At 58.9% G+C, this 26651-nt stretch overlaps 1 protein-coding gene across 4 annotated transcripts in view; it reads left to right on the top strand.

Annotated features, from left to right (window-relative positions):
* The first annotated feature begins 2333 nt into the window (after positions 1 to 2333).
* Positions 2334 to 26651, top strand: part of ESPN (espin) — a 38259-nt gene continuing 13941 nt past the window's right edge. For 3 of the 4 annotated variants that reach the window (XM_033228585.1, XM_033228584.1, XM_033228583.1), the window contains exons 1-7: positions 2334 to 2807; positions 5813 to 6006; positions 18794 to 18980; positions 19167 to 19349; positions 19475 to 19606; positions 22739 to 22940; positions 24516 to 24787. In XM_033228585.1, coding sequence (XP_033084476.1) covers positions 2514 to 2807; positions 5813 to 6006; positions 18794 to 18980; positions 19167 to 19349; positions 19475 to 19606; positions 22739 to 22940; positions 24516 to 24787 — 1464 coding nt within the window. In that variant the 5' untranslated portion in view covers positions 2334 to 2513. Of the gene's footprint in view, positions 2808 to 2854; positions 2957 to 5812; positions 6007 to 18793; positions 18981 to 19166; positions 19350 to 19474; positions 19607 to 22738; positions 22941 to 24515; positions 24788 to 26651 lie in introns of those variants that run through there. The other variant, XM_033228586.1, reaches the window with a different exon arrangement.

Below are 26651 nucleotides of genomic sequence, written 5' to 3'. Positions count from 1 at the left end.
CGCAGTGGCTCACGCCTGTAATCCCGCCACTTTGGGAGGCCGAGGTGGGCGGATCATGAGGTCAGGAGATCGAGACCATCCTGGCTAACACTATGAAACCGCATCTCTACTAAAAATACAAAAAAATTAGCCAGGTGTGGTGGCGGGCACCTGCAGTCCCAGCTACTCTGGAGGCTGAGGCAGAAGAATGGTGTGAACCTGGGAGGCGGAGCTTGCAGTGAGCTGAGATTGCGCCACTGCACTCCAGCCTGGGCAACTGAGCAAGACTCATTCAAAAAAAAAAAAAAAAAACACCTCCCCATCTCTCCATGCCTCATTATCCCCAGCTATAAACTGGAAACCATAGCTATACCTCTCTCACAGCACCTCTGGATGAAATATCCATGCAAAGCGTGGTGAGCACTTGGTGGGTAGTACAGATCTCATAAAAGTGCTACTGCTGGCGTGAGCTCCCTAGGGCTGCTGAGGAGGACCCAGTTGACCCGGTGGACATGGGAGAGCCCGGAAAGGACAGAAGCCTGACAGAAGCCTGGCAGGAAGGGCCTGGCTCGCAGCGTGAGTTTGAGTCATGTCCTGAAAGGAGTCTGAGAGGTTGGTCAGCAGGGGTGGGTGCTCACATGTGGCACTAATGGAGATGTCATTAGCAACAGTGGCAGGGGCTCAGGGGCATCTGCCCATCCCACTGGAATAGCAATAAAGCATCACCTGGACCTAGCCCACAAAATCACAAAACCATGTGCTAGATGAGCTTGTCCATGACCAAGGTGGCCACCTTAGGAGTGGAGAACACAAATTGCAGGGCCTTTTGGAATGGAGGGGGTGCAGGGGAGGGGTGCCCAAGACAAGCCATTTTAGCACCTCTTCCCGACAGTACCCCTGCCGCTTGCTGGCCTCACGGTACACCTGCCTCTGGGCACCTAGAGGAGGACAGCGCTGGCCGCAGTGAGCCTGTTGCTCTGGCCACCGCCAGCTCCAGCAGCGAGGCTGCCAGGAAATGACTCCTCCCTCCCTTTGTCTGCAAACCACTGGGCAAGGGTCCCAGATCCCAGCGGCCACAACTCCCATGGAGAGAGTGAGGGCGATCTGGCCAGGTGGAAGTCGTTGGAAACCCACCTGGCTAGGCATGGCCCGGCAGCTCCAGTTACCTGGGCACCTGGGAGCGCGGGAGGCCACCACGCAGGTCGCCACTAGGTGGCAGCCTCAGGGAAGGGACCGGAGGCAGCCCCCGAGTTTACACTGAGTTTAGCACTATGACTCCCACTGTTCCTGGAAGGGGCTTCCTTCATTCTACAGCATTTCCAGCGCTGACTGTGCCAGGCCAGGGCTGGGGCGGAGTGAAGCCTTCAGCCCGGGTGAGGCCAAGCCCCCACGCAATTCCAGAGGGGGTGGGTGTTGGGACAGGAAGGGCACAGGGTGCTTCAAGATCGCTGATAGGCGGCCTGCACTCCCACAGCCATGTAGCCCCCACCTTCTGTCAGCTTTTCCTCGCGGCCTTTGGGCACCAGCCGCTCCCACGGCTGGTGTTCAGTGGAGCCCGCAGGGTGGCTTGGCACACATTCGCTGTCCTGCCCGCGCCCTCTGGCGCTTTCCTGCGCCCCTGCAGGGGTCTCAGCCCTCTCTCTCTGGATGCTGGCGCTCCCGCGTCTCCCCACAAGCCCTATCCCTCCCATCCCTGCCTTCTGTGTGGCTGGAAGCCCCTCCACCCCGACAGCGGCTGTGGGCGGCCTGAGGCCATGGCGTCTAGATTGAGTTCCCAGCGCACCAGTGGTTCCTGTCCTGCCCTCCTGCCCTCCCCGCTGGAAGCTCTGGGGGCAGTTCTCGGATCTGGAGGGACCCTGGAAGGCAGGGCTCTTTGCACTCTCTGGGGATTTCGACCTAGAGCCCCTCAGGGACGTGGTAGGGCTGCTCCTGCCTCAGGGCCCTTGTCCTCGCGCTCCCCACCTGGAATATCCTTCTCTCTACTCAAACCCAGCCCCACCGCACCTCCTCAGATACCTTTCCCTGTCCGCCCACGCTGTCTCGACAATCACTCCCCATCACCTCTGAAATTGCGTTGCCAGCGCCTAGAATCGCAGGTAGCGGGCACTGGACAGATGAATGGATTTGTCTATGCCTGGACGGCTCTCCAATTCGAACGCAGTTTTGCTGCGCTCTGGGGTCTCAGCTGTTACTTGAAGCAAATTAAGAGAGACACCTCTGGTCGCTCTGCCCCAGTCGCACGAGTGTCCCCGCGGCGCGGCGGGGGCGGGCGGGGGACTCGAGCAGAGACAGCGGGGCGGGGCGGGGTGAGGGCGGGCCCGAGGCTTAAGCCGGCGTCGGCGGGCTCCGGCCCCAGAGCTCGGCGGAGCGGAGCGCCAGGCAGCGCGGAGCAGAGGCCGGGCCCACAGCCGCTCCTCCTCCTGGCCCGCAGATCCCCGACGGCCGCACCACGGGCTCCTCCGGCTCGCGAGGACACGCGCATGGCGTCCTGGGGAAGGCGCTGAGTTCGGAGTCGCGGCGCCGCAGGCGGCACCATGGCCCTGGAGCAGGCGCTGCAGGCGGCGCGGCAGGGCGAGCTGGACGTGCTGAGGTCGCTGCACGCCGCAGGCCTGCTGGGGCCCTCACTGCGCGACCCGCTGGACGCGCTGCCCGTGCACCACGCGGCTCGCGCGGGGAAGCTGCACTGTCTGCGCTTCCTGGTGGAGGAAGCCGCCCTCCCCGCCGCGGCCCGCGCCCGCAACGGCGCCACACCGGCCCATGACGCCGCCGCCACCGGCCACCTCGCCTGCCTGCAATGGCTGTTGTCGCAGGGCGGCTGCAGAGTGCAGGTGGGTCCGCGCGGTTCGCCAGGGGCGCTGCGGCTTCCTCCTACGGAGAGGGTCCTGGCCCAGAGTCCCCCAGGGCTCAAGAATGGGTGGGGTTTGGCACCTCCTGGCCCAGCTGAGCCCTGCACGGAGCTCCTTCCAGAGGCTCTCAGGTGAGTGGGCTCCCTGGCTTGCCAGTACTCGGGCAGATGCCCTGGCGAACCTGGGGGCTCCCTGGAAGCGCACCTGGGTGATGGGAGCCAGAAGGGAGGGGCCTCTGTGGGGCTGGTGCTTACTAGTATGTACCGGGAGAAACAAAGCACTGATCCTGTAGTCCTGGGAGTGGGTGGGGACGTGAGGCCTGGGCAGCAGAGTCAGACGCCTGTGCCCTCCAGGACCGGATCTGAAAGGAGGCTGGGCAAAGTCCCACAGCCCACCCCAGGCTGAGATACAGGTGTCCCAGCCAGGGTGTGGGGGAAGGGTGATGGGCCGTGGTAAATGGTGGTCTCCCCATAACCCAGGCTGACCCCGGGACATCAGTGCTGTCAGGGCTCCCAGTTGTCAGCTGCTTCTCCAACCCAGGCTGATTCTTGCTGCCTCCAGACCCCACCTGGTCACTCTGAGCGGTGACCTCCAAGGGCAGTCCTGGCTGCTGAGAAGCAGGTAGCCAGCCAGGCAGCGGTAGGACAGTTCCAGGCACAGGGAACAAGAAGTGCAGATCCCTGAGGCGTGCACGCTCCTGTCCTGTTGGAGGGCCAGCCGCAGGCAGCGTGTTCAGAGCGGGTGAGGAGGGGAAAAGCTGCCAGGTCCAGGCCAGAGAGTATCCTAGCCAAGGTTAGGGATTTGGATGATATTCTGGTTGAGGGGGTAGCCGCGGGAGGGAGGAACCAGAACTAATTTTCCACTTAGACCACTGGGTGACCTGGAGATGGAAGGAGAGGAGTCAGGGTAACTCTAAACTGGCTTACTATGCCCCAAAGATGGCCAGGCCACCCCCACCTTCTGCCCTCAGATAGCAGGCCCCCCTTCCCACCCTTCTTGGGAGATGGCCTACCTGGTATCTCTCAGTGGGCCCTGTTACCAGGGCTTCCTGGCCACGTGGCCCATGCCCACTCTTTTGGGCGGTGGCATGCCTCCCTGATCCAGTGTCCAGACCTGGCCAGAAGCCTCCCTGGCCAGTGCAGAGGAACTGGGAGGAGCAGGTGGCCTTGGGCCCAGCTTATCAAGTCTCCTGCCCTCTGGGCTGGGCAGGCTTGGGTGCGGGGGGAGAAAGTGTGGGGGGCATGACCTGGATCCTTGGGCTTGCCCAGCCCAGAGAGATAAGCTGCTTTAGGGTGTGGTCCACCGCACATGAGGCTCCTGGGGCCTGGACAGCTGGACAGCCTGGACAGGCACAGGCCAGAGCCCAGAGATCTGTGGCCCTCTCCTTACAGTTTTCACCACTGACAGGCCCAGAGCCAGTGGGACCCCTGGAGCCTCAGATTCACAGTCCCCAAGGCCAGTAGGAAGGGAGCACCTTTCTCAGGAGCTGGGGCTCAGGTCACATTTCACCATGGTTCTGCCCGGGTGCCCGCTAGCCAGCCCTGACCTTTGGGCTCAGAGGGGATAGACTGAACCAGTCTCTGGTCCCCCCTACTCTCAGTTTTCTAGCACACAGGAGGGGCCTCGGTGTTGTCCTCAGCTTCCTGTGGGCCATGACATTCTCTGCCCCATCTTCCTCCTGCCTCCTTAGCAGGACCGCCAGGCCATTGCCCCCACCCTGCAGGCTGCCTGAAGACCCTACCAGTGGCCCCAGGGACCCCAGCTCCCTCCGTGACCTCTTTTCCTTGCATTTCTCACAGGAGTCTCAGAGGTTCTCTTCCCACTGTGATTCGGCTTCCTGAGGCCTGGGGTCTCTCGCCAGCTCCTGCTGCCTCTGCCAGTCTGTAACCACAGTGCCCTGTCTCTGGGCAAGGCGGGGTAGAGAGGCTTTGCTTCCTGATCCTAGTGAAGTTCGCCCACTGCCTCCTGCAGCCGCGACCTTGCCTACCCCTCTGTCGTCCTAGGTGCTTGGTGCTGGGAGGTTGTTCTGTTCCCGAACCAGTGCCCACTCTGCCAAGTGCAGCAGCCTCTGTGTCTAGATGTTCCTGGGGATTCTCCTCCCAGCACAGGTCCCATAGGCACTCCCCTCCAGCCCCTTTCTCAGCAGACACACACAGTGGGGTGGACACTGATGACACATTCAGCAGTTCTGCGCCCAGACCCCTGGCCGCACCCACTCTGAGGCCCCTGGGGGGAGTTTGGTCCAAGCCCTCCCAGGGGCCACCACTAGCCTGCACCTAGCACCCCTGGCTGACTGCCCCGGACCCACCCACCAGTACCCAGCAACTTCCACCTCCGCAGAGGCAAGAACACAGGCTGCTCCTGCGGCTGCGGCTGGGCGCTGGCGAGTCTGCTGGGGGAGGGGCAGTTTTCTGCACTGAAGTCGGGTTGCTGGAGGCACCCTAAGGCGGAGGTCTCTGTTCCCACGTGACACCTAGGAAGGCTGCAGAGAGAGGGGGCAAGTGTTGGATGCAGGGGGTGACCCCCAGTCCTGGTGCTAGCTTGGTACAGCCCCACAGCCCCCCTTCCTGGCCCTGCTCAGCCCAGTAACCCTCTGTCACTCCTTCAGGCGTTCCCTGAGCCCCTGGGAGTCAGGGCTGTGGTTCTGGGCCTGGAGCCAGTCTCCTACCGTGACAACCAGGTACTTGTGGCGTCGGCAGCTCGCAGTCAGGACTGGCAGGCCTCTGAAAGCCCTGCATGGTGCTGCTGCCTATTGGCTACGGTTCAGAGAGGGCCAATTAGTTGCCCAAGGACAGAAGCAGGACTCAAACCCAGGATCCACATGACCTAAAAAAAAAAAAACCTTGCTGAGTGAGGCCTGGCCAATCCCTCCAGGGAAGACAGAGAGCACAGAGCCACCCTCCAGGCCTGTGGGAGTCTGGGAGTGGCCCAAGCCAGGGGCGAGGCAGCAACAGGCTTTAGGAATTGAACCGGCTCTCCTCCCACAGGACAAAGACAATTCTGGTGCCACAGTCTTGCATCTGGCTGCCCGCTTCGGCCACCCCGAGGTGGTAAACTGGCTCTTGCATCATGGCGGTGGGGACCCCACCGCGGCCACAGATATGGGCGCCCTGCCTATCCACTACGCCGCCGCCAAAGGAGACTTCCCCTCCCTGAGGCTTCTCATCGGGCACTACCCTGAGTAAGATCACCCCTCTTAAGGGGTACTCTGGGTGGGCTGGGCCAGGGCTTTGGGGGATGCCTGGGATTTTCCACGCCTCTCTGACACTCCAGGACAATGATCCCTCCAGTGGCCATCCTGGGGCCAGAGGGCCAGGCCAGATAAATGGCTTCCACTCAACATGAAATTTTCCCCTCCTGGAAAACCCCTTCTGGGGCTGTCCCCAGAGCCCTGCAAGCAGGTGCTCCCAGCATCCTCAGCTGCCCAGCCGCACGCAGCTGGGCCTGGGAGGCTGGGCACGCAGGCCAAGGTCACCTGTTCCCCTTGGGCTGCTTCTGCAGCAGGGGCTCTCTCTGGCTCAGGCTGTGCTCATTTGCAAGACTGTTCAGGATGGAGTGGGGAGAAGCAAGGGCAGGAGTGCCTCCTAGGCCCTAGTCAAACAAGCGGAAAGGGAACCCCATCAGTTACTCAAGCAGTTAAGGGAGAAAGGCCCCTCCCAGACCCCCACCCCACCTCCTGGCCCCAGAACCCCTGGCTGGAGGCCATCCAGAGAGCAATTGTTATCTCCTGTGGCCCCTCAGCCCATTCCCACTATCAAGGGAGGCATGGGGCTCCCAAACCTCCTGGGGAGTGGGCTGGGAGCTCCCCCTGGTGGGGTGGGGGGTTGTACAGAGCAGGGGGCACATGTGAGTCTGGGGGAGGGAGCGAGGGACTCAGGTCTTAGGTGCACCTGGGGAGGCGGGAATCCTGGGGAAAGCTGTGCAGGCCCTGTCTGAGAGGGTAGGGTGCCAGATGCCGCAGGGGTCTGAACGGGGAGTGGGGTGCTATGACAGTTGACCCTCGTTAGTCTAAGTGGGAGCCCGAGATGTAAGTGCGAATGTGGACCCAGCCTCAGGACGACAGCAGCTACGAGGTGAGAGGGTCTGGCCTGTCCCCCCACTGGTCAGTTTCTGGGTGTGCCTGCAGGGCCCCTGGCCACCAGGGAGCAGGCTGAAGGCCAGTTCTGGCCATATGACCATGTGGCAAGGTGGCTACAGCAGCTGCAGCCTCTTGGACCCAGGCACACTGGTGTGGATGTAGGGTGGCCCTAGGACCCACCAGGCCGGGCTCAGTGGTCCCCTTGGCCCAGGACAGGGGAGCTGGGCCTGGTTCCATCCTTACTAAGAAGGGGCTCCATGGTTCGGTCAGTGGGAGACCCAACGGCTACTACCCACCCCGGGGAGGGCGCCTCACAACCAGCCCTGCCAGGCTCTCTTGGTGGCTGCTTCAGTATGAAGCCACTGCTTCCAAACAAACTAGAGTTTGGATCGTGTCAAAGTCAGTGGATTTAGAGTAGGAGGCCCCAGGGACCCCTGAGCAGAGGGTTCCAACTGGCTCCTGTCAGCACCTCCTGGAGGCTGTCCCAGATTCCTGAGTTAGACTCTCCAGGTTGGGGCCTGGGAGCCACACCTGGGACATGTCCCCATCCTCACAGCGGTGATTCTGATGCACCTGTCCCATCCCCTCACTTCAAGCAGAGGAGAAGGACAGGTCTTGAGAGGGGCAGGTGCTCCTGATGGCGGGACCAATATGGCCCAAGTGTGAAATGGAAGACGCTGAGCCCGCCTTCTGCAAGTGCTGGTGAGGACCGCCAGTCCGCGCCTTCCTCACTGAGAAGCCAGGTCTGGGATGAGCCACGTTCCCTCCATGGGCTGGGATCCCAGGTGTTAGGAAGACTGGCTATGCTGTGGAACTCCCTCCAGGGCTCCGGGGCTGGGGGATCCTGATCCCCTTCCAGACCATGCCAGCTGCTGAGTGTGATTGGGCGCTGGTGCTGACCCAGTGGCCAGATGGCCTGGACTGATGAGCCGCCAGCCCCCCAGGAGTCACCATGAATCTCAGGGAGGTGGACAGAGGGCTTGGGCTCCGTTTCCCACAGCGGTGTGTGACTCGGCTGATAAGAAGGTGTCTTTGTGTGGTTGCCAGGCTGGGCTCATGCAGGAGGGACAGCTGGGAACTGGGGTTGGGGGCTGGTGTACCCACTTAACCTCCTACCTTGGGAGTAGGGATTCCTGCTCACGAAGGCTGTGGGTATGAGGGCTGGGAGCTAGGGAGGGCAGAGGCTTGAGCTGCCCCAGGCCACAGGGCATAATCAAGGGACCCAGGTGGCCCAGCTTCATGCTCTTGCGAGCCTCCGGGGCGTGCTGTGAATGGCTGTGAATTATTCACAAGGCTCAGCTCTCTCGCTGGCGCGTGGGTGAGGGCTGAGGGAGGAAGGGCTCCCGGACCTGCTGGTGGGAAACTTGATCCTGCCCAGGGAGGCTGTGGGTGGCCATGGGAAACGGAAGTGACACACTGCAGAGGAGCTGGAAGGCTGGACAGCCTCGGGAAAGCTCAGCTGATTCCAGGGCTGCCCCTTGGGGTGTTATAGTAGAAAACGCTTCAGATTGCAGGAATGCCCTGCACATCCCCCACACCTCCCTGTCTATCCCGTTCATGGGGTTAAGTCTTCCCAGAAGCAGAGGACTTGTCACAATGACCTCAGGGGCTGCTGCCCGTAGGACCCTCCCTCTGGGCCCTTGTAGAAAAGGGATCTCTCATACAAAATTAGCCGGGCATGGTGGCACATGCCTGTAGTCCCAGCTACTCAGGAGGCTGAGGCAGGAGAATCGCTTGAACCCGGCAGACGGAGGTTGCAGTAAGCCAAGATCGTGCCATTGCACTCCAGCCCAGGCAACAAGAGTGAAACTCCATCTCAAGGGGAAAAAAAAAAGAAAAAGTAAAGGGATCTCTCAGTTGGGAGACATGAGGCTGGCAGGAGCTGGGCTGGGCAAGTCCCAGGCCCTGGGTCTCAGGGAGATTGAGTTGGGAGGGTTGACCCTCCTGGCAGGAGCTCCAGTGGCTGATGAAGGGGCGGATTGAGGGTCTAGACCCCCATTCAGGGCAGAGTGAGGAGGGGCGAAGAGCAGGTGTCCCCAAGGCTGGTGGCCACCCTCCCAGGAGGGTCCTGGAGCCCAGGAGCTCACTCTGACCCCTTCACACCTGCTTCTGGCTGCCCCAGGGCCTGAGCAGCTGGGCGGGACTGTGGGGGTCGGGGAACCTGGGCTCCGCTGGGAGCCTGAGGCTTGAGCTTCCAGGCTGGGGAGTGAGGAGGCTCCAGGCTCTTCCCCTGGGCTCCTGGGTGCTGCCAGTCACAGCAAGCGGGAAAACCAGTTAGCCCAGAGATTTTATCAACTTCAGCAGGTACCTCCTTCCCCCAAAGCCTCCCCTACCCCAACTAGACTAGACTGGAGTGCGACTGGAAAGTACCTAGGGCTGGATACGGTGGCTCATGCCTGTAAGCCCAGCACATTGGGAGGCTGAGGCAGGTGGATCACCTGAGGTCAAGAGTTCAAGACCAGCCTGACCAACATGGTGAAACCCTGTCTCTACCAAAAATACAAAAATTAGCTGGGTGTGTGGCCAGACTATGCCTGTATAGGTGGCACATGCCTGTAATCCCAGCTACTTGGAAGGCTGAGGCAGGAGGATCGCTTGAACCAGGGAGGCGGAGGTTGCAATGAGCCCAGATCATGCTATTGCACTCCAGACTGGGCAACAGAGCAAGACTCTGGTTTAAAAAAAAAAAAGGAATGAACGAAAGAAAGGAAGGAAAGAAAAGAAAAAGAACCTGGTGCTGAGTGTCTTCTAGGAGTCTGGCAACACCCAGTGTCATCCAAGCCACACAACCACCCCGAGCAGTAGCTCTGCAATCAGCCCATTTTACAGATGGACTCATTCAACTAAGGCTTATTGAGCATCTTCTATGTGCCAGGCAGTATTCGAAATGCCAGTGATATGCTGGTGAACCAGACAAGTGTCCCTACCTCATGGAGCTGACAGGTACAGAAATGGTGTTTTAGAGAGGCTGATCCACCAGCTGTGGTCACCCCTGGCTTGCTGTGTGGCCTTGAGCAGGCTGTACCTCCTCTCTGGGTCTCTCTCCCACTCCTGGTCCAGGTCCTAATCACTCAGGGCCTTTCAAGTCCACTGGAGACTTCCCCTTTTCCCTTCCTTTGTGCAAAGCTTCACAGAGCCTAGCTGCTCCCACAGCCCAGGGGTTCAGGCAGCCCCGATCTGGGATAGAAAGGGGGTTTCTCAGGAAGCCCCAGCAGCTCTCAGCTTAGACAGCCCCAGGGCCCAGGGCTCAACTCTCCCCCTTAGAAGGCTGGAGGCTCTGCCTGGGGTGGTCCTTTTCCCCACAAGGCCCCTGATTCTGGCACAGGCCGTGGGGGCTCATTCCTTTTTAATCACCAGCCCCAGGTCTACGCATGGTGTCTGTCAGTTCACCCAGTAGCAGGGTGTGGGGGCGGGGCCTGTGTCCACACTGAGGAGGTGGCTGCCGTCCTTGAGTCCCTGACCCAGGTGGAGGCTCTGAGAAAGGAAGGGCCTGGTGGAGTCCGGAGAAGCCCCTCACAGCAGGAGACCATCTCTTGTCTCCACCAGCAGCTCCTGGTCCCAGCTGTTGTCTAACCAGGGCTAGTGTGCCTGTCCTACCCTTCTAAGGGGTAGAGCTGAGCCTTGGGCCCTGGGGCTCTGTAAGCAGCACACTGCTGGGGTGTCCCAGGGCTTCTGAGAAACCCCCTTTCTGCCCCACATGGGGGCTACCTGAACCCCTTGGGTTCAGATGGGCCATGGGAGCAGCCAGGCTCTGTGAGGCTGTGCACTAAGGAAGGGAAAAGGGGAGCCTAAAAGGGGAGCCAGTAAGCCTAAAAGGCCCTGGCCTTCACCATCCATCTCCACCCGCAGCCTTTGAAAACACAAGTCCTGCTGGGTGCGGTGGCTCACACCTGTAATCCCAGCAATTTGGGAGGCTGAAGCAGGCAGAACACGAGGTCAGGAGTTCAAGACCAGCCTGGCCAATATGGAGAAACCCCGTCTCTACTAAAAAATACAAAAATTAGCTGGGTGTGGTAGCACGTGCCTGTAGTCCCAGCTACTCGGGAGGCTGAAGCAGGAGAATTGCTGAAACCCAGGAGGCGGATCGAGACCATCCTGGCTAACACGGTGAAACCCCGTCTCTACTAAAAAATACAAAACGTTAGCTGGGTGTGGTGGCAGGCACCTGTAGTCCCAGCTGCTCGGGAGGCTGAGGCAGGAGAATGGCGTGAACCTGGGAGGCAGAGCTTGCAGTGAGCCGAGATCGCACCACTGCACTCCAGCCTGGGCAACAGAGCGAGACTCCATCTCAAAAAAAAAAAAAAAAAAAAAAAAGAAAGAAAGAAAGAAAAGACAATGTAAGTCCCAGCCGGGTGTGGTGGCCCATGCCTGTAATCCCAGCACTTTGGGAAGCTGAGGCGGGTGGATCCTGAGGTCAGGAATTTGAGACCAGCCTAGCCAATATGGTGAAACCCCATCTCTACTAAAAAAATACAAAAATTAGCTGGGCATAGTGGTGGGCGTCTGTAATCCCAGCTACTTGGGAGGCTGAGGCAGGAGAATTGCTTGAACCTGGAAGGTGGAGGTTGCAGTGAACCAAGATCGCGCCACTGCACTCCAGCCTGGGCGACAAGAGCAAGACGCCATCTCAGGGGGGAAAAAAGTTAGCCGGGTGTGGTGGCTCCCACCTGTAGTCCCAGCTACTTGGAAGGCTAAGGCATGAGAGAATCACTTGAACCTGGGAGGCAGCGGTTGCATTGAGCCAAAATTGCGCCACTGCATTTCAGCCTGAGCAACAGAGCAAGACTCCGTTTCAAAAAAAAAAAAAAAAAGAGTAAGTCCCATCACAGGCTTCTGGCCACTGACAGGGAAGGCTGCTCACTTCCTTACAATGGCCCAGAGGCCGTCCCCACTCCGGGCTGTGGTCCCCTCCCACAGGCCAGCGCCCCTGCCTTCACAGAGGCGGATCCCCGCCTGCTCCCTGCCCTCCTCCAACTCTTTGCTCAGACCCCACCTCAGCAGGGCCAACCTTGAGCCTCGCTGAAATTGTCACCCGTGCCCATGATGCCCACTTACTCTTGCGCTGGCCTTGTTCCCTGCTGCCCTTTTTTTTGAGACTTGAGCCTCACTCTATCGCCCAGGCTGGAGTGCAGTGGCGTGGTTCACTGCAACCTTCACCTCCCAGGTTCAAGTGATTCTCCTGCCTTAGCCTCCCAAGTAGCCAGGATTATAGGTGCGTGGCACCATGCCCGGCTAATTTTTGTATTGTTAGTAGAGATGCGGTTTCACCATGTTGACCAGGCTGGTCTCGAACTCCTGAACTCAGGTGATCCGCCTGCCTCGGCCTCCCAAAGTGTTGGGATTACAGGCGTGAGCCACCGCACCCGGCCGCCCTGTGGTTGCTTGGCTTTGCGTTCTGTGTGCATCCTGTGTGACAGCCGATAGCTAGTCCCTAGGAGAAGCCCCTGAGACACATTCCGTCTCTTCACTCCGTGCATGCCCGGATTTCCGGCCAGGCCCTGCATCACACAGACAGATGTGTGTTTTCATCCCATCTCTCCCTGACTAATGAGGCCGGGAGGCTCTGTATGCCCAGAGCCTGACTCCAGTAAACGTCTGCTGAATGAGTGGGGCATGGAATCCCAGGGACTTGTCCTCTGCCTACAGCTCATTGCATGTGACCCTAGACAAAACTCCCCTCTGGCCATTCCCGAGCCTGTCTGGCAAGTGAACCTAACCTGCCCTAACAGGCTGAGGCCATGAGTGAAGAGGCATCCCCTACTCCTGGCCTGGATGGCCCTTCTCACATTTATTCATTCAACAAACAGCAACTGGGTGCACCCAACTGCCCGGCCCATCATCACGTCAGCCACACACTCTACTATCCACGTGTGTATGGGTCTGAGGAACAGGAGAACAAGATGATTCAGGAGTGACGAGTGCTATATAGTGAGATGGGCAGTTTGGTAGGAAGTGAAGGGGATGGTTCTTTAAGTTGAGGGGTCAGGGAAGCCAGGTGTCTTTGAGGAGAGGAGAGCTGAGACCCTAATGAAAAGAGGGTCGGCCTCACAGCCCTGCCATGATGGAACTGGCAGTGATGTAGGGACGTGTAGAGGCCTCAGGTGGGGTCAAATTTGGCCTAATTATGGGCCAGGAGGAAGACCTGGGAGGCTGGGAGAGTTGCAGGTAACTTTAGGCTTCTGGAACTGTTCCATGCTAGCTGATAGGCTGGGGTGTAGAACCTTTCTCAAATCAGGGCTGCATTTCTTCCCTGGGCCAGGCCTACTTGGGACTCTTTTTTTTTTTTTTTTTTTTTTTTGAGACAGAGTCTCACTCTGTCGCCCAGGCTGGAGTGCAGTGGCATGATCTCGGCTCACTGCAAGCTCTGCCTCCCGGGTTCACACCATTCTCCTGCCTCAGCCTCCCAAGCAGCTGGGACTACAAGCACCCACCACCATGCCCGGCTAATTTTTTGTATTTTTTAGTAGAGACAGGGTTTCACCGTGTTAGCCAGGATGGTCTCGATCTCCTGACCTTGTGATCCACCTGCCTTGGCCTCCCAAGGTGCTGGGATTATAGGCGTGAGCCACCGCGCCCGGCCGGGAATCTTTTAACATAGGCCAGGAAGTGTGACTGGAGGAAGCCAAGAGCCGCAGAGCCACCAAAGGCTCTGTGAATTTCAATTCAAAGCAGTCATAGGCCGCAACTGGACTGATCTCAGAGGGACAGCCTCTTCCTGGCCTCCCTCTGGGGAGGCATTCCTGGCAGTGGGGAGGGACGCGGGAATCATTCTTCAGCCTGAGTCTGGCTCCATGGGCAGCTCACTCCCTGTGGCGGCGTTGGCAGTCAGCTGGCACCACTCTCCGCCGGAGATTCCCACAGCCCGCGCGGGCGACCCATGTTTCTTTTGTGTAATCAGAGGTGACTTGATGAATAGTTACAGTTCATCCATAGCATCTTTGTTCCCAGGAGAAAGCAAACAAATCATGATTTATATGATCATCACCAGGGAGCCTCTGACCTACAAAGAGGGTTTGGGTCAAAGCCAGGGCAAAGAGCAAGCGCTTGGTGTGGGAGCACTTTTCTGCAGCTGTCACCGTGGTCGGGGCTAGAGCTGGCAGGGGTCTGGGAGCCAGAGGTCTCCCCCAAGACCCCTTCTCTCCCCTCTAGGTAGTGTTCCCCACAGCAGAAATGATGCCCAGCCTGGCCCGTACTTGGCAGTACCTGGACATGCCAGGCCACTCATGGGCCCTCCTGGTGGCTGGTCCTCCCAGGCACAGGGAAGGATCATAAAGTTCAGCAATGGCTGTGCGCCAGGCACCAGGCCCGTGCTCAGGGCTCTGCAAGCACTTCTCAGGCGCTCCGCACAAGGTCGGGATGATGACTCTTGCCCTCATTTCATGGATGGGTTTGGGAACACAAAGAGACAAGAAGAAAGACTGTGGCACAGCTCAAAGGCACGGGACTCGAGCCAGGTCCTCCTTTAGTGAAGCCGGGGCCCTCCCTACAGGTCCTCCTGTGGGGCTGTGCCCCAGCAGCTGGCAGTGTTCCTGAGTTCCCAGCAGTGAGGTCTGCGGGGAAGGGCAGTGGTCTGCATGGTGGAAGGGAGGGAGGCAGCGGGACAGACCAACCAAGAGCAGAAGGGGTGCAGAGGTGGCACATTTGGAGTTGGAAGCAGGCTCTGCATCAGACACAGCCTCAAATCGGGACTCTGCCTCTTTCTCATAGAGTGATCTTAGCGCTCTGTGCCTCAGTTTCTTCATCTGTACCAGGAGAACAATGCTAACACCTGTCCTGTCGGGTTGTTACAAGGACCAGCTGAGAGAACGTGTGTGTTGTACTCATCACAGTGCTTGAGATAGAGTAATAATTCAGTAAATGGTGGCTGCTATCACTATTATTATTATTATTTACTATTATTACTTTTATTAATTCATCTCTCCAGTAATGGGAATTTTGTTTATGTTCTTACTTATTTATTTATTTATTTTAGAGACAGGGTCTTGCTCGGACACCCAGGCTGGAGTGCAGTGGTGTGATCATAGTTCACTGCAGCCTCAACTTCCTGGACTCAAATCATCCTCCCTCCTCAGCCTCCTGAGTGGCTGGGACTACAGCTGTTCACCAGCACACCTGGCTGATTTTTGTATTGTTTGTAGAAATGGGGGTCTCTCTATGTTGCCCAGGCTGGTCTGGAACTCCTAGGCTCAGGCAGTCCTCCTGCTTTGGCCTCCCAAGGTGCTTGGATTCCAGGTGTGTGATGGGAATTTCATTTGGGTCCTTATGCTCATCCATATCTTTGTAATACTCCCCAGTGACTGTGAGAGTGCCCATTGTTCTTCTTGCCCTCTGGCCAAGGTGGAAGGGGATATTGAGCCAGGACCCCTTCCCACCCAGCCCATCAGCATATCTGCCCCAGGTTCTGGGGTATTCCAAGCTGGAGGCTCTGACTCCATAATGGGGCGCATGAGTGCAGATGCAAATACTAATAAGAATGGTGACGAGCTCCAGCACTTACTGAGGGCTCATTCTGTGCCAGGAACTTGGGCTGGGAGTGCCAGCCAGCGACCCTGCAGGAGGCTGTGGGTACCACTGCCCCCTGCTGCTCAGATCCTGCTTGCTGCCAGCTTCTCAGACCTTCTCCGGCTGGCTGGGCACCCCTGGGTCATGGATCTCTGCCAAGTCGGTGGTGCTGGGAGAGCAGAGCTCACCACAGGTCTGGCCCCCCGCAGCTGTGCACATCACTGTGGGCCTCTGCAGAAAGAACCCAGTGGGCCCCCACCAGCCCCCAATCTCCAAGACCCCGGCACTCACTGTGCCTTGGTTACGGGGTGAATAATTTAGGCCACTGAGTGTTGGTCATGAAATATTAATCAGCCTGTTCCTGATGCACCAGCATGTGAGTGTGCATGGGGATGATGCTGGCACTGGGGTGTGGAGGCCGGCAGCCATGAGCCAGCATGTGTCTGAACATAGATACATAGCTGGGTCTTCTGTCTGCCTCATCTGGGTCGACGGGACCCTCTCTGGATCACCAGGCATGCTGCCTGCTCCCCGCACCATCATGAAGTGCCAGGCCCAACATCAGCCCCAGCAAATGGCAGCCCTGTGTCTAGGGAGTGGGGATGGGGGAGAAATCAGTGAGTGAGGGTCCATGGGGGCTGCAGACAGCCTTGGGGGTCTCAGGAGTCAGGGAAGTGGACAGAGAACCAGGGCTTTAGGGACAGGGAGATGCCAGCTGGGAGGGTCTCAGGATGTGTGTGAGAGGGAGGTAAAGGGCACACATGACAGGGGTCAGAAGAGGGGCTAAGTCGTGTTGGGAACAAGAGGGTGGATGGGCAAAGGGGGGTGGCCTGGTACACATTGATGGGCAGGCAACAAGTGGATGGGTAGTTGGATGGTTGAGCGAGGGATGGATGCGGGGTGGAGCATGTGGTTGATCTGGGGGGTGATAGACTGGGGGAGGTAGATGGGCAGGATGTGAAGTCCTGTGAAGAATTGGCCTCCTGGGCACAAAAGGTGAATTGGAACCCAATAGGCCCCCAACCTGGAACTTCTCCTGGGTCTGGGGGTAGGTTGTGGCTCCACCTAGTGTCTTTTGGTGGTAACTGCACCCTGGGCTGTTCGCATCCAGCAGCCCAGCAGCCAGGACAGCTTTCCTGTTCCCCAGTTAGGCCCCCTCTAGGCTGGGAGAACGAGGACAGTGACAGCCGAAAGCTAGGCCCCAGGAGAAGCCCCTGAGACACGTTCCATCTCTTCACTCCCTGCATGCCCATATTGCTAGCCAGGCTCTGCATCACACAGACAGATGGGTGTTCAAATGCCACTTAACAGCTGTGTGACTGAGGAGACAGCTGAGTCTGTGCCTCTGTTGTGGGACTATGGGTGATGGCACAGAGTTCGGGGCCCTCCAGCCCCACCTGTGAGCCTCCCCAGCTGCAGCTGTACCATTGCTTGAATTCTGATTCTGGCATGTCCCCTGCTAGGTGCCTTACCGGTGTAACCGCAGTTGATGGTCACAGTAAATTAATAAAAATAGTTGATGGCCAGACGCGGTGGCTCACGCCTGTAATCCCAGCACTTTGGAAGGCCGAGACAGGAGAATCACTTGAGCTCAGGAGTTCGAGACCAGCCTGGGAAAGACCTCATCTCTACTAAAAATACAAAAATTAACTGGGCCTGGTGGCACATGCCTGTAGTCCCAGCTACTCAGGAGGCTGAGGCAGAAGAATAACTTGAACCCAGGAGGTGGAGGCTGCAGTGAGCCAAGATTGTGCCACTGCACTCCAGCCTGGGCAAGAGAGCAAGACCCTGTCTCAATAATAATAATAATAATAATAATAATAATAAGGCATTCACTGGGTACTTTACTAACCATAGCAAGACGTGGCCCTAGCCTCAACTACCCCTCCACAAAATAAGAATGACAATAAGACTTAAGAATAACCTGGGCCGGGTGCGGTGGTTCACACCTGCAATCCCAGCACTTTGGGAGGCCAAGGCAGGTGGTTCACTTGAGGACAGGAGTTTGAGACCAGCCTGGCCAAGATGGCGAAACTGGGTTTCTACTAAAAATACAAAAATTAGCCAGGTGTGGTGGCACATGCCTGTAGTCCCAGAAGCTTGGGAGGCTAAGGCAGAAGAATGGCTTGAACCTGGGAGGCAGAGGTTGCAGTGAGCTGAGATTGCGCCATTGCATTCCAGCCTGGATGACAGAGCAAGACTCAGTCTCAAAAATAAAAATAAAAAAAGAAGAACCTGCCTGCTAGTGCCATAGCCCAGAGCTAGCACAGCCCAGAGCTAGCACAGCAGAAGCATTCAGTACATAGTGGACGTCCCGCGGGCTGCCAGATTAACAAAAACAGCAACAACAAAACCCAGGACGTTTGACCAGCTTTGAATCTCAGATAAACAAGCTGTATTTTAGTACAAGTATGTCCCATGCAATATTTGGGATATTGAATACTAAAGCATTATCTGTTTATCTGAAATTCAGATTGAAACTGGATGAACTGCATTTCGTCTGGTAACCCTTACCATCCTGCCCTCTGGGAACTCAGTCTTCTGGGGGAGGCAAAGGTCAAAATCCATTATGGTCAACCAAGCATGACAGGTCATGCTCATAGCAGCCCTGGGCAGTGTGGGGTGGAGGCCAGCAAAGGGGAAATAAATCAGGGTGGCCCTCATGGAGGAGGGATGGGGACTGAGTCTTCAAGAGGGAGGAGGATGGAAGGGCATTCCAGATGGAGGGGGGCACATGACGAAAGGGATAGAGGTCAGACCCAGCACGTGTGGGGACTCATGGTGACAGTGGGTGACATGTGGAGAGGAAAGCTCACCACATCGTTGTAGACATCGGTTAAAAAGTGGGACTGAGGCTGGGCGTGGTGGCTCAGGCCTGTAATCCCAGCACTTTGGGAGGCTGAGGTGGGTGGATCACGAGGTCAGGAGTTCGAGATCAGCCTGGTCAACATGGTGAAAGCCCCTCTCTACTAAAAATACAAAAAATTAGCCGGGCGTGGTGGCGCATGCCTGTAATCCCTGCTACTCAGGAGGCTGAGGCAGAAGAATCGCTTGAACTCGGGAGGCAGAGGTTGCAGTGAGCCAAGATCAAGCCACTGCACTCCAGCCTGGGCGACACAGCTAGATTTCATCTCAAAAAAAAAAAAAAAAAAAAGGTGGGACTGAGGGCAGGGCAGTGCTGGGTCGGACGCTCTCAGGGGCCTCTGAGGGAGGGTGGCTCAGGACTAAGTCCAGGGGAAGCCCTAGGGGTGGCAGCGGGCCGGTGACAGGGCCCTCTCCCACCCACTCTCCCTGACGTTCAGGCTCCCCGGGAGGGGGCGGGGGGCTTAAGGAGGCCTCGGAGAGGGTGAGGCGCTGAAGGCCCAACGTGGGCACTGTGTCTCCGCAGAGGAGTGAATGCCCAAACCAAGAACGGTGCCACGCCCCTGTACCTGGCGTGCCAGGAGGGCCACCTGGAGGTGACGCAGTACCTGGTGCAGGAATGCGGCGCAGACCCGCACGCGCGCGCCCTCGACGGCATGACCCCGCTGCACGCCGCGGCGCAGATGGGCCACAGCCCGGTCATCGTGTGGTTGGTGAGCTCCGGGCCCGGGCGGTGGGGGAGGGGTGGCGGGGCGGAGCCGGCAGGGCACGGAGGGGAGTGGGTGGGGCCATCAGGGTGGGGCGGGGGAACGGGGACGTGACCGGCAGGTGTAGGGGGCGGGGCCCGCAGGGGCCTGGCGCCCAGCCCCCGCCCCTCTCTCCCCGCCCTTCCTGCCCAGGTGAGCTGCACCGACGTGAGCCTGTCGGAGCAGGACAAAGACGGCGCCACCGCCATGCACTTCGCGGCGAGCCGCGGCCACACCAAGGTGCTCAGCTGGCTGCTGCTGCACGGCGGGGAGATCTCGGCTGACCTGTGGGGCGGGACCCCACTGCACGACGCCGCCGAGAACGGGGAGCTAGAGGTCAGCGCGGGCCCGGGGTTGGGGCGCGCGCCTTCTGCTGGCACCAAGCTCTCGGCATGGCCCTGCCCGGGTGTGGGGGTCCCAGCTCGCGGCCGGGGCCGGGTCCTCACTGCGTGCCCCCGCAGTGCTGCCAGATCCTGGTAGTGAATGGCGCGGAGCTGGACGTCCGCGACCGCGACGGGTACACGGCCGCCGACCTGTCGGACTTCAACGGCCACAGCCACTGCACCCGCTACCTGCGCACTGTGGAGAACCTGGTACGATCCCTGCGCTGCTCCTGTGGCATTCTCTCTTCTCGCCCCTCTACCCCAGTGGTGGGTGTCGTCACCCCATTTTACCAAGGAGGAAGCTGAGGTTCAGGGACGTGAAGCCCACTACTCCACACGATCTCTCAGCCCAGAACCACTGCCTACTGGGGACTGAGGGATTAGAGGCACAAAGGTTAACAGAAAGAGGACAGGGAAGAACAGGGTCACCCCAAGGGGTAAGGCTGGAGAAATCACAAGACAGGCCCCATTGGGAACAGTTAGGCTCGTTTACCCGCCCATAGACATTAGCTTGGGTATAACTCACAGCCACCTCTGCAGAAGACAGTGTAAGTGTCCCGTTCCACATATGGATAAACTGAGTCTGCGAGGCACCAAGATCACATCACCAGTAAGTGGTAGAGTGGAGAACCTGCCTCGATGGCCTGGCCAGGAGCCACCTCTCAGCCCCTGCACCGTACATTTGCTGACTTCATGGCTGGTTCATAACTGGAAACCCATACTATTCTTTTTCAACTATGTTATTATGGTGAGACAGTCATGAAGTGACCCACTGGGACTTGAACTCAGCTGTGGATGTCTCCAAGTGCAGGGCTCTGCACCAGCTGGTACAATGCCTGCTTTGAGGCAATAGGCAGGGAAGAGAGTGGGCCTCGCAGCCAACCCCAAAAGGATGCGAACTAACTCCATGGGGCAGCCTGGCCATGGAGGGTCTGTGAAATGAGGCCCGGAGGGAAGAAGGTAGATGGTCTGTGCCCTGAGCACCGTCTGTGCATCTGCCCTCCCTGCCAGCACAGGGGTATGGTCCTGGCTCTGGGGGCTGCAGAACACAGCAAGGTCCAAAGGCCAGAGGCTGCAGGCGGGCCTGTGGATGAACTTCCGCCCCAGAGTCTCCGGAAGAGAATGAGTGGCCCAGCAGGTAGTGAGCACTCTGTCACTAGGGTATATAAGCCAGGATAGACACTGGGAAGGGCATTGTTGCATCAATGGTGGGTATCCTTTAGCTAAGAGAGTCTGTGACTCTGTTGAGGGACCGTGGGGTGGCACTAGGGCCCAGAGGACCTGAGGGAGGGCCTCTCTGGATGCAGCTGCTAGTGGTCATAGGACAGCAAACACCACTCATTGGATTCTGACTTAGGCAGGTACCCTGCCGAGTGCCTTAAAGGTGTAATCTCAGTTACTCTTCACAGTACATTAAAAAATATAGTTGGTTGGGTGCGGTGGCTCAGGCCAGGCACGGTGACTCACGCCTGTAATCCCAGCACTTTGGGAGGCTGAGGCGGGCGGATCACGAGGTCAGCAAATCGAGACCATCCTGGCCAACATGGTGAAACCCCATCTCTACTAAAAATACAAAAAAAAAAATTAGCCAGGTGTGGTAGCACACGCCTGTAGTCCCAGCTACTCAGGAGGCAGAGGCAGGAGAATCACTTGAACCCAGGAGGCGGCGGTTGCTGTGAGCCAAGATCGCACCACTGTACTCCAGCCTGGTGACAGAGCAAGATTCCATCTCAAAAAAAAAAAAAAAAAAAAAAGTTGACAGGCCAGGCATGGTGGTTCATGCCTGCACTTTGGGAAGCTGAGGTGGGTGGATCACCTGAGGTCAGGGTTCGAGGCCAGCCTGGTCAACATGATGAAACCCCATCTCTACTAAAAATACAAAAGTTAGCTGGGTGTGGTGGTGGGCACCTGTAATTCCAACTACTTAGGAGGCTGAGGCAGGAGAATTGCTTGAACCTGGGAGGTGGAGGTTGCAGTGAGCCGAGACCGCGCCACCACACTCCAGCCTGGGCAACAAGAATGAAACTCCATCTAAAAAAAAATAGCTGACTATGTGTCATTTACTGGGTGCCATGTCCTGGAGCTCAGCAGGGCAAGTAGTGCTGTTATCCCCATTTGCAGATAAAGAAACTTAGGCACAAAAAGCACAGGTGACTCACCCGAAATGACATAGCTAGTAAGTGGGAGAGGGAAAGTTTGAAGCCACTGTCCCAGACTGCAGAGCTGGGTGACTCAGGGCAGATGCAGTACACCTGCTGTGGCCCAGCCTCTTATCTGCTGCCTACAGGGGTCAGGGCTTGGTGCCCTCAGCACCCACTGCTGTTGGCCAGGTAAAGAGCACCTTTGGGTGCTGCCCAAGCCACCTCCTATGGCTCCCCTGACTCCTGGGGTAGGCAGCAGGGCCTGGTCCCCTGGAATGGGTGGGGGATGTGTGCCCTGGTTCTCTCACCCAAGCAGGCCCAGCTTCGGCAGTGACAGATCCAAGCCACAGAAGATGCTGGCCCAGAAAAGGCAAACACTCCCGCAGAGCCCCTAATTACGGGGCCAATGAGCGCAGCCGCCAAGCCATTACCTGGTGCCAGGCCTGCCTCTCTCTCCCAGGGGGCCTGTGACACTTCTTAGGCAGGGAGGGGGCACGGGGCAAGGAGGAGCACGCCTGGGTAGGAGGCAGCGGAGCAAGCGGGCTTGCCGGCAGCAGGGGCAGCATGGGCAATGTAAGCAGGGCCCCCACCCCATTTCCCCTCTGCACCGGGAGGGGACAGGCCTGTGGTCAGAGGCACAGACCCGGCAGGGCGGGGGAATGGCAGGCCTGGCAGCCTGAGCTCTGGCTGCCCATCACTGCTCAGCTGGCTACCCAGGCCCCACCCTTACCCCAAGGGCCCCATCAGGAGACAGGCCGGGCTGGTGTTGGGAGTCTGCCCCAGGTCCCAGGTCCGGCAAGGAGCGCTAGCTTGCCAGCCAGATAACTAGGGATGGGCCTGTGCTGTGCGCCTCCCCATGGAGCCTCTGATCCTTAAGGGAGAAGGCCCATCTCCTGGCAGTTCTCCCCTTGGGGTGCAGCTCAAGGCCCCCTCCTCGTCGATCTCTCCACCCTCCTAATCAGGGAGGAGTCAGGGGAGGGAGTTTCCCAGGAACCTGGGTCCTGCTGCCTGGTGGGGCTGGGCTTGAATCTTAACTTGGAGGAACCTGAGAGACCCTCTAGTGATGCAGAAGAGACCCCAGAGAGGGGTGTGGCTTGACCAAGATTCTACAGTGAAGGCATGGCTGAGTGGGACCCTAGCCTGGAGAGCAACGCATCTTGGGGTGCACTTGCCTTCATTGGCTTCCCTCCCTCCCCTTCAGAGCGTGGAGCATCGCGTGCTCTCCCGTGATCCATCCGCAGAGCTGGAGGCGAAGCAGCTGGATTCAGGCATGTCCTCACCTAACACCACGGTGTCAGTCCAGCCGCTGAACTTTGACCTCAGCTCACCCACCAGCACCCTCTCCAACTATGACTCCTGCTCCTCCAGCCACTCCAGCATCAAGGGCCAACACCCTCCACGTGGTGAGTGTGCCCAAGGAGGAAGAGGGGGAGGGGAAGCAGACTGAAGCCAGACCACTGGGCTGTGAGGGTTGGCCTTGGGCCACCCTGCCACAGCCAAAGTCAGAGACTACCCTCATCACTTGCTCTTTTTTTTTTTGAGACGGAGTCTGGCTCTATCGCCCAGGCTGGAGTGCGGTGGCCGGATCTCAGCTCACTGCAAGCTCCGCCTCCCGGGTTTACGCCATTCTCCTGCCTCCGCCTCCCAAGTAGCTGGGACTACAGGCGCCCGCCTCGTCGCCCGGCTAGTTTTTTGTGTTCTTTTTAGTAGAGACGGGGTTTCACCGGATTAGCCAGGGTGGTCTCGATCTCCTGACCTTGTGATCCGCCCGTCTCGGCCTCCCAAAGTGCTGGGATTACAGGCTTGAGCCACCGCGCCCGGCTTTTTTTTTTTTTTTTTTGAGACGGAGTCTTGCTCTATCGCCCGGGCTGGAGTGCAGTGGCCAGATCTCAGCTCACTGCAAGCTCCGCCCCCCGGGTTTACGCCATTCTCCTGCCTCAGCCTCCCGAGTAGCTGGGACTACAGGCGCCCGCCACCTCGCCCGGCTAGTTTTTTGTATTTTTTAGTAGAGACGGGGTTTCACTGGGTTAGCCAGGATGGTCTCGATCTCCTGACCTCGTGATCCGCCCGTCTCGGCCTCCCAAAGTGCTGGGATTACAGGCTTGAGCCACCGAGCCCGGCCAATCACTTGCTCTTAAACATGGGGAGGAGACACCCCTTCTGCTGAGAAACAGAAGTCACTCATGCGTGTGTGCTCATCACAAACATACGTGTACATCCACATGTACTCTCCCCACACACAAAATCCACGTGTGCCGCCCACCATTCATTATTCTCAGCTACTCACACACAAAAGCACACGCTTGTACATGTGTACATACAGCATACAAATATGAACACACACACAGAGCCATGCTAATATCTGCACACACCCACCTTATACACAAGCACACAATGCTCTATTTCCATACTACAGATATGCACACACACACACAACTATGTCCACAGTGCAATGCACACAAATTCATCAATACAAAGAGGCACGTGCACAAATGCATACACACTCAAACACACACAAATGCACAATCGCCTCAGCAGACTGCAGGCGTGTGTGTACACACACCCTGACCATGCCCTGAGCATGGGCATCCGTCCCCTTGCAATGCCTGCTTTACGCCGCCAGATGGTGGCCTCCAGCCCCGGGAGGGGTGCCCTGCAAAGACTAGATGTGGCCATCCATACTCCCAAGGAGTAGACCCTCCCCTTCCAGGTGACCCTGCCCTCTAGACACACCAAAGCCTCGGTGCTTCCCTTCCAAACCAGAGTGCCTGATCTTCTCCCAATAAGTGCTGGACTGGGGCAGGGCAGGGCCAGGGAGAGGAAGCCCAGCACCGCCAGGGGCCACAGCAAGTGTACCAAGTGGTGCCCTGGAGCCCACTGTGGCCCTCGGCAAGTTGTTTCCAGGTGGCGGAGAGTCTGTCTTGGGGAACAGCCTGTCCGCAAGCTCCCAAATCTGGCCCTTTCTTCTGCCTCCCCAGAGCTTTCCAGCGCTAGAGCTGCAGACATACAGAGCTACATGGACATGCTGAACCCGGAGCTGGGCCTGCCTCGGGGCATGATCGGGAAGCCCACACCCCCACCACCCCCACCCAGCTTTCCCCCGCCACCCCCGCCCCCAGGCACCCAACTGCCCCCACCCCCACCTGGCTACCCAGCTCCCAAGCCTCCTGTGGGACCACAGGCAGCTGACATCTACATGCAGATGAAGAACAAACTCCGCCACGTGCAGACGGAGGCCCTTAAGAAGGAGGTAGTGAGCCCTCACCCCCTGCCTGCCTCCCAGCAGGGGGACTAGGCCGATGGGGGCCAGTGAGGCCAAAGGCCTGGCCTCACTAGTGGGCATAGGGTGGGGGTCCCTAGGTCCATGGCATGTTCAAGAGTCAAAGCTCCTGGAGAGTCCCATGAGGGGTCAGGGCTGGACACTGGACTGGGAGGAGAGTAAGAGCAGGCCACTGCCCTCCATGGGAGCTGGGGGGTGAAGGACGCAGGTCCAGACAGCTGTGCCTCACCAGGAACTGGGCCTGTGCTACATCTTGCACAGAGTGGCTGGGTTGTCATGGAGTTGACAGAGAATTCATGGAGACTGCCCCTCCCCAAGCATGCTCCCACCACCCCCACAGCCCCAGGCTCAGTCGGAGAGTGTCACCCAAGGGAGGTGGCTGCCAGGTGGAAGGTGCCAGTGGCATGGCTGTGGAGGTGAGGGCTGGAAGGAGTGTGGGGGGAAGGTGAGCAGGCACTAGCGGGGCTGGGTGCCCACCGGCAGTGGGGGCTGGGAGGAAGTGAAGCTGTGGCTAGTTCCAGTTTAGGGCTCGAGCTCCTGGGGGAAAGGGCCAGGCCTGAGCTGGGAGCTCTGGAGGGAAGCGGAACCTGTGTGGAGAGGATGAGGCCAGGGCAGGCAGGTGGAGTGTGAGGCACCTAGGGATGTCTGGGGGCTGCAGGCCCCTGGCTGAGGCTCTGGAGCAGGAGTGGGGGCAGTGGTCTGGTCTGAGCAATTCTGGGAATCCTGGGCAGGGTGACCTGGGGAACACTGGCATTCTGGCCACAGGAACAGAGCAAGGATGGTCTGAGAGGTGAGAGGACAGCCTGAGGTCACAGGTGGCCAGACGTGGTGTAGCAGCCCCCTGGGGTCCTGCTGGAGCCTGGGACCTTGCATTTCTCTCTTAAGCCCAAGGCAAACCACCCCAGGGCGTTGATACAAGGTGACCCAGGTCACAAGGCCACTGGGCAAGGGAGGCATGGGAGGGACACCAAACCTGCAGGCCAGCTCCAGTGGCTGCCCTCTTCATGCTACCTTAGACCAAGCTCCCACAGTGGCTTCCCCTTTCATCTCTGGGAGGCAGAGGGGGCCGGGCGGGTAGGCTGCAGGGGCCCAGGAATCGCTGAGCTCCCAGCCCAGCCTGTGAGTCCCGCCCAAAGCCACAGGACAGGTGGCCCAGCCAGTGTCCCCTCTCCACCGGTGAGCCCAAGTGCCAGGTCTGCGTGATACCCTCCTGGCTGTGTGAGCCCGTCTCGGTTGTGTGCGTCCCTCCTGGCAGTGTGCGCCCCTCCCGGCTGTGAGCCCCCTGCCGGCTGTGTGTGCGCCCCTCCCAGCTGTGTGCGCCGCTCCCGGCTGTGTGCGTCCCTCCCGGTTGTGTGCGTGCTGGGCCGCAGGCGCCAGGGCCGGGACCGGGACACTCCACAAAGGGCTCTTTGTGTGGCCGCGGCGCCCCCCGCGCGGGTGCCTGACCGAGGGCGGGAGCAGGGTCGTGGCGTCCGAGCCTCCGGGCTGCAGGGGGCGCGGAGCGGGCGGGCTGGCCCAGAAAACAAATCCTGCGGTGTCGCGTTTCCTGCAACGTGAGCCAGGTCGGGCGGGGTGAAGGGTCTGAGGCCACCGCAGGGACGCACGGGCTGGAGAGTGGGGCAGGGGACAACCCCCACCCCGTCACTCAGTCTTTGGCCGGGCTGCCTCACTCACTCTCCCTCACTGAGCTGGGCCTAGTTGGGGGCAGCTGCGACGGGGCGGGAAGCCGCGCTGTCACCCGACCCCGCCTTACGGCCCCTGAAACCCGAGGCTTGAGCGCGGGTGTCGGTGTCGCTTTCGTGGATGGGGATGGTTTCCAGATGCAGGAGGGGAA

This window comes from Trachypithecus francoisi, unplaced genomic scaffold (assembly GCF_009764315.1).
Source record: "Trachypithecus francoisi isolate TF-2019V2 unplaced genomic scaffold, Tfra_2.0 Lachesis_group12, whole genome shotgun sequence".
Lineage (NCBI taxonomy): Eukaryota > Metazoa > Chordata > Mammalia > Primates > Cercopithecidae > Trachypithecus > Trachypithecus francoisi.
This window is presented reverse-complemented; position numbering and strand designations above follow the sequence as displayed.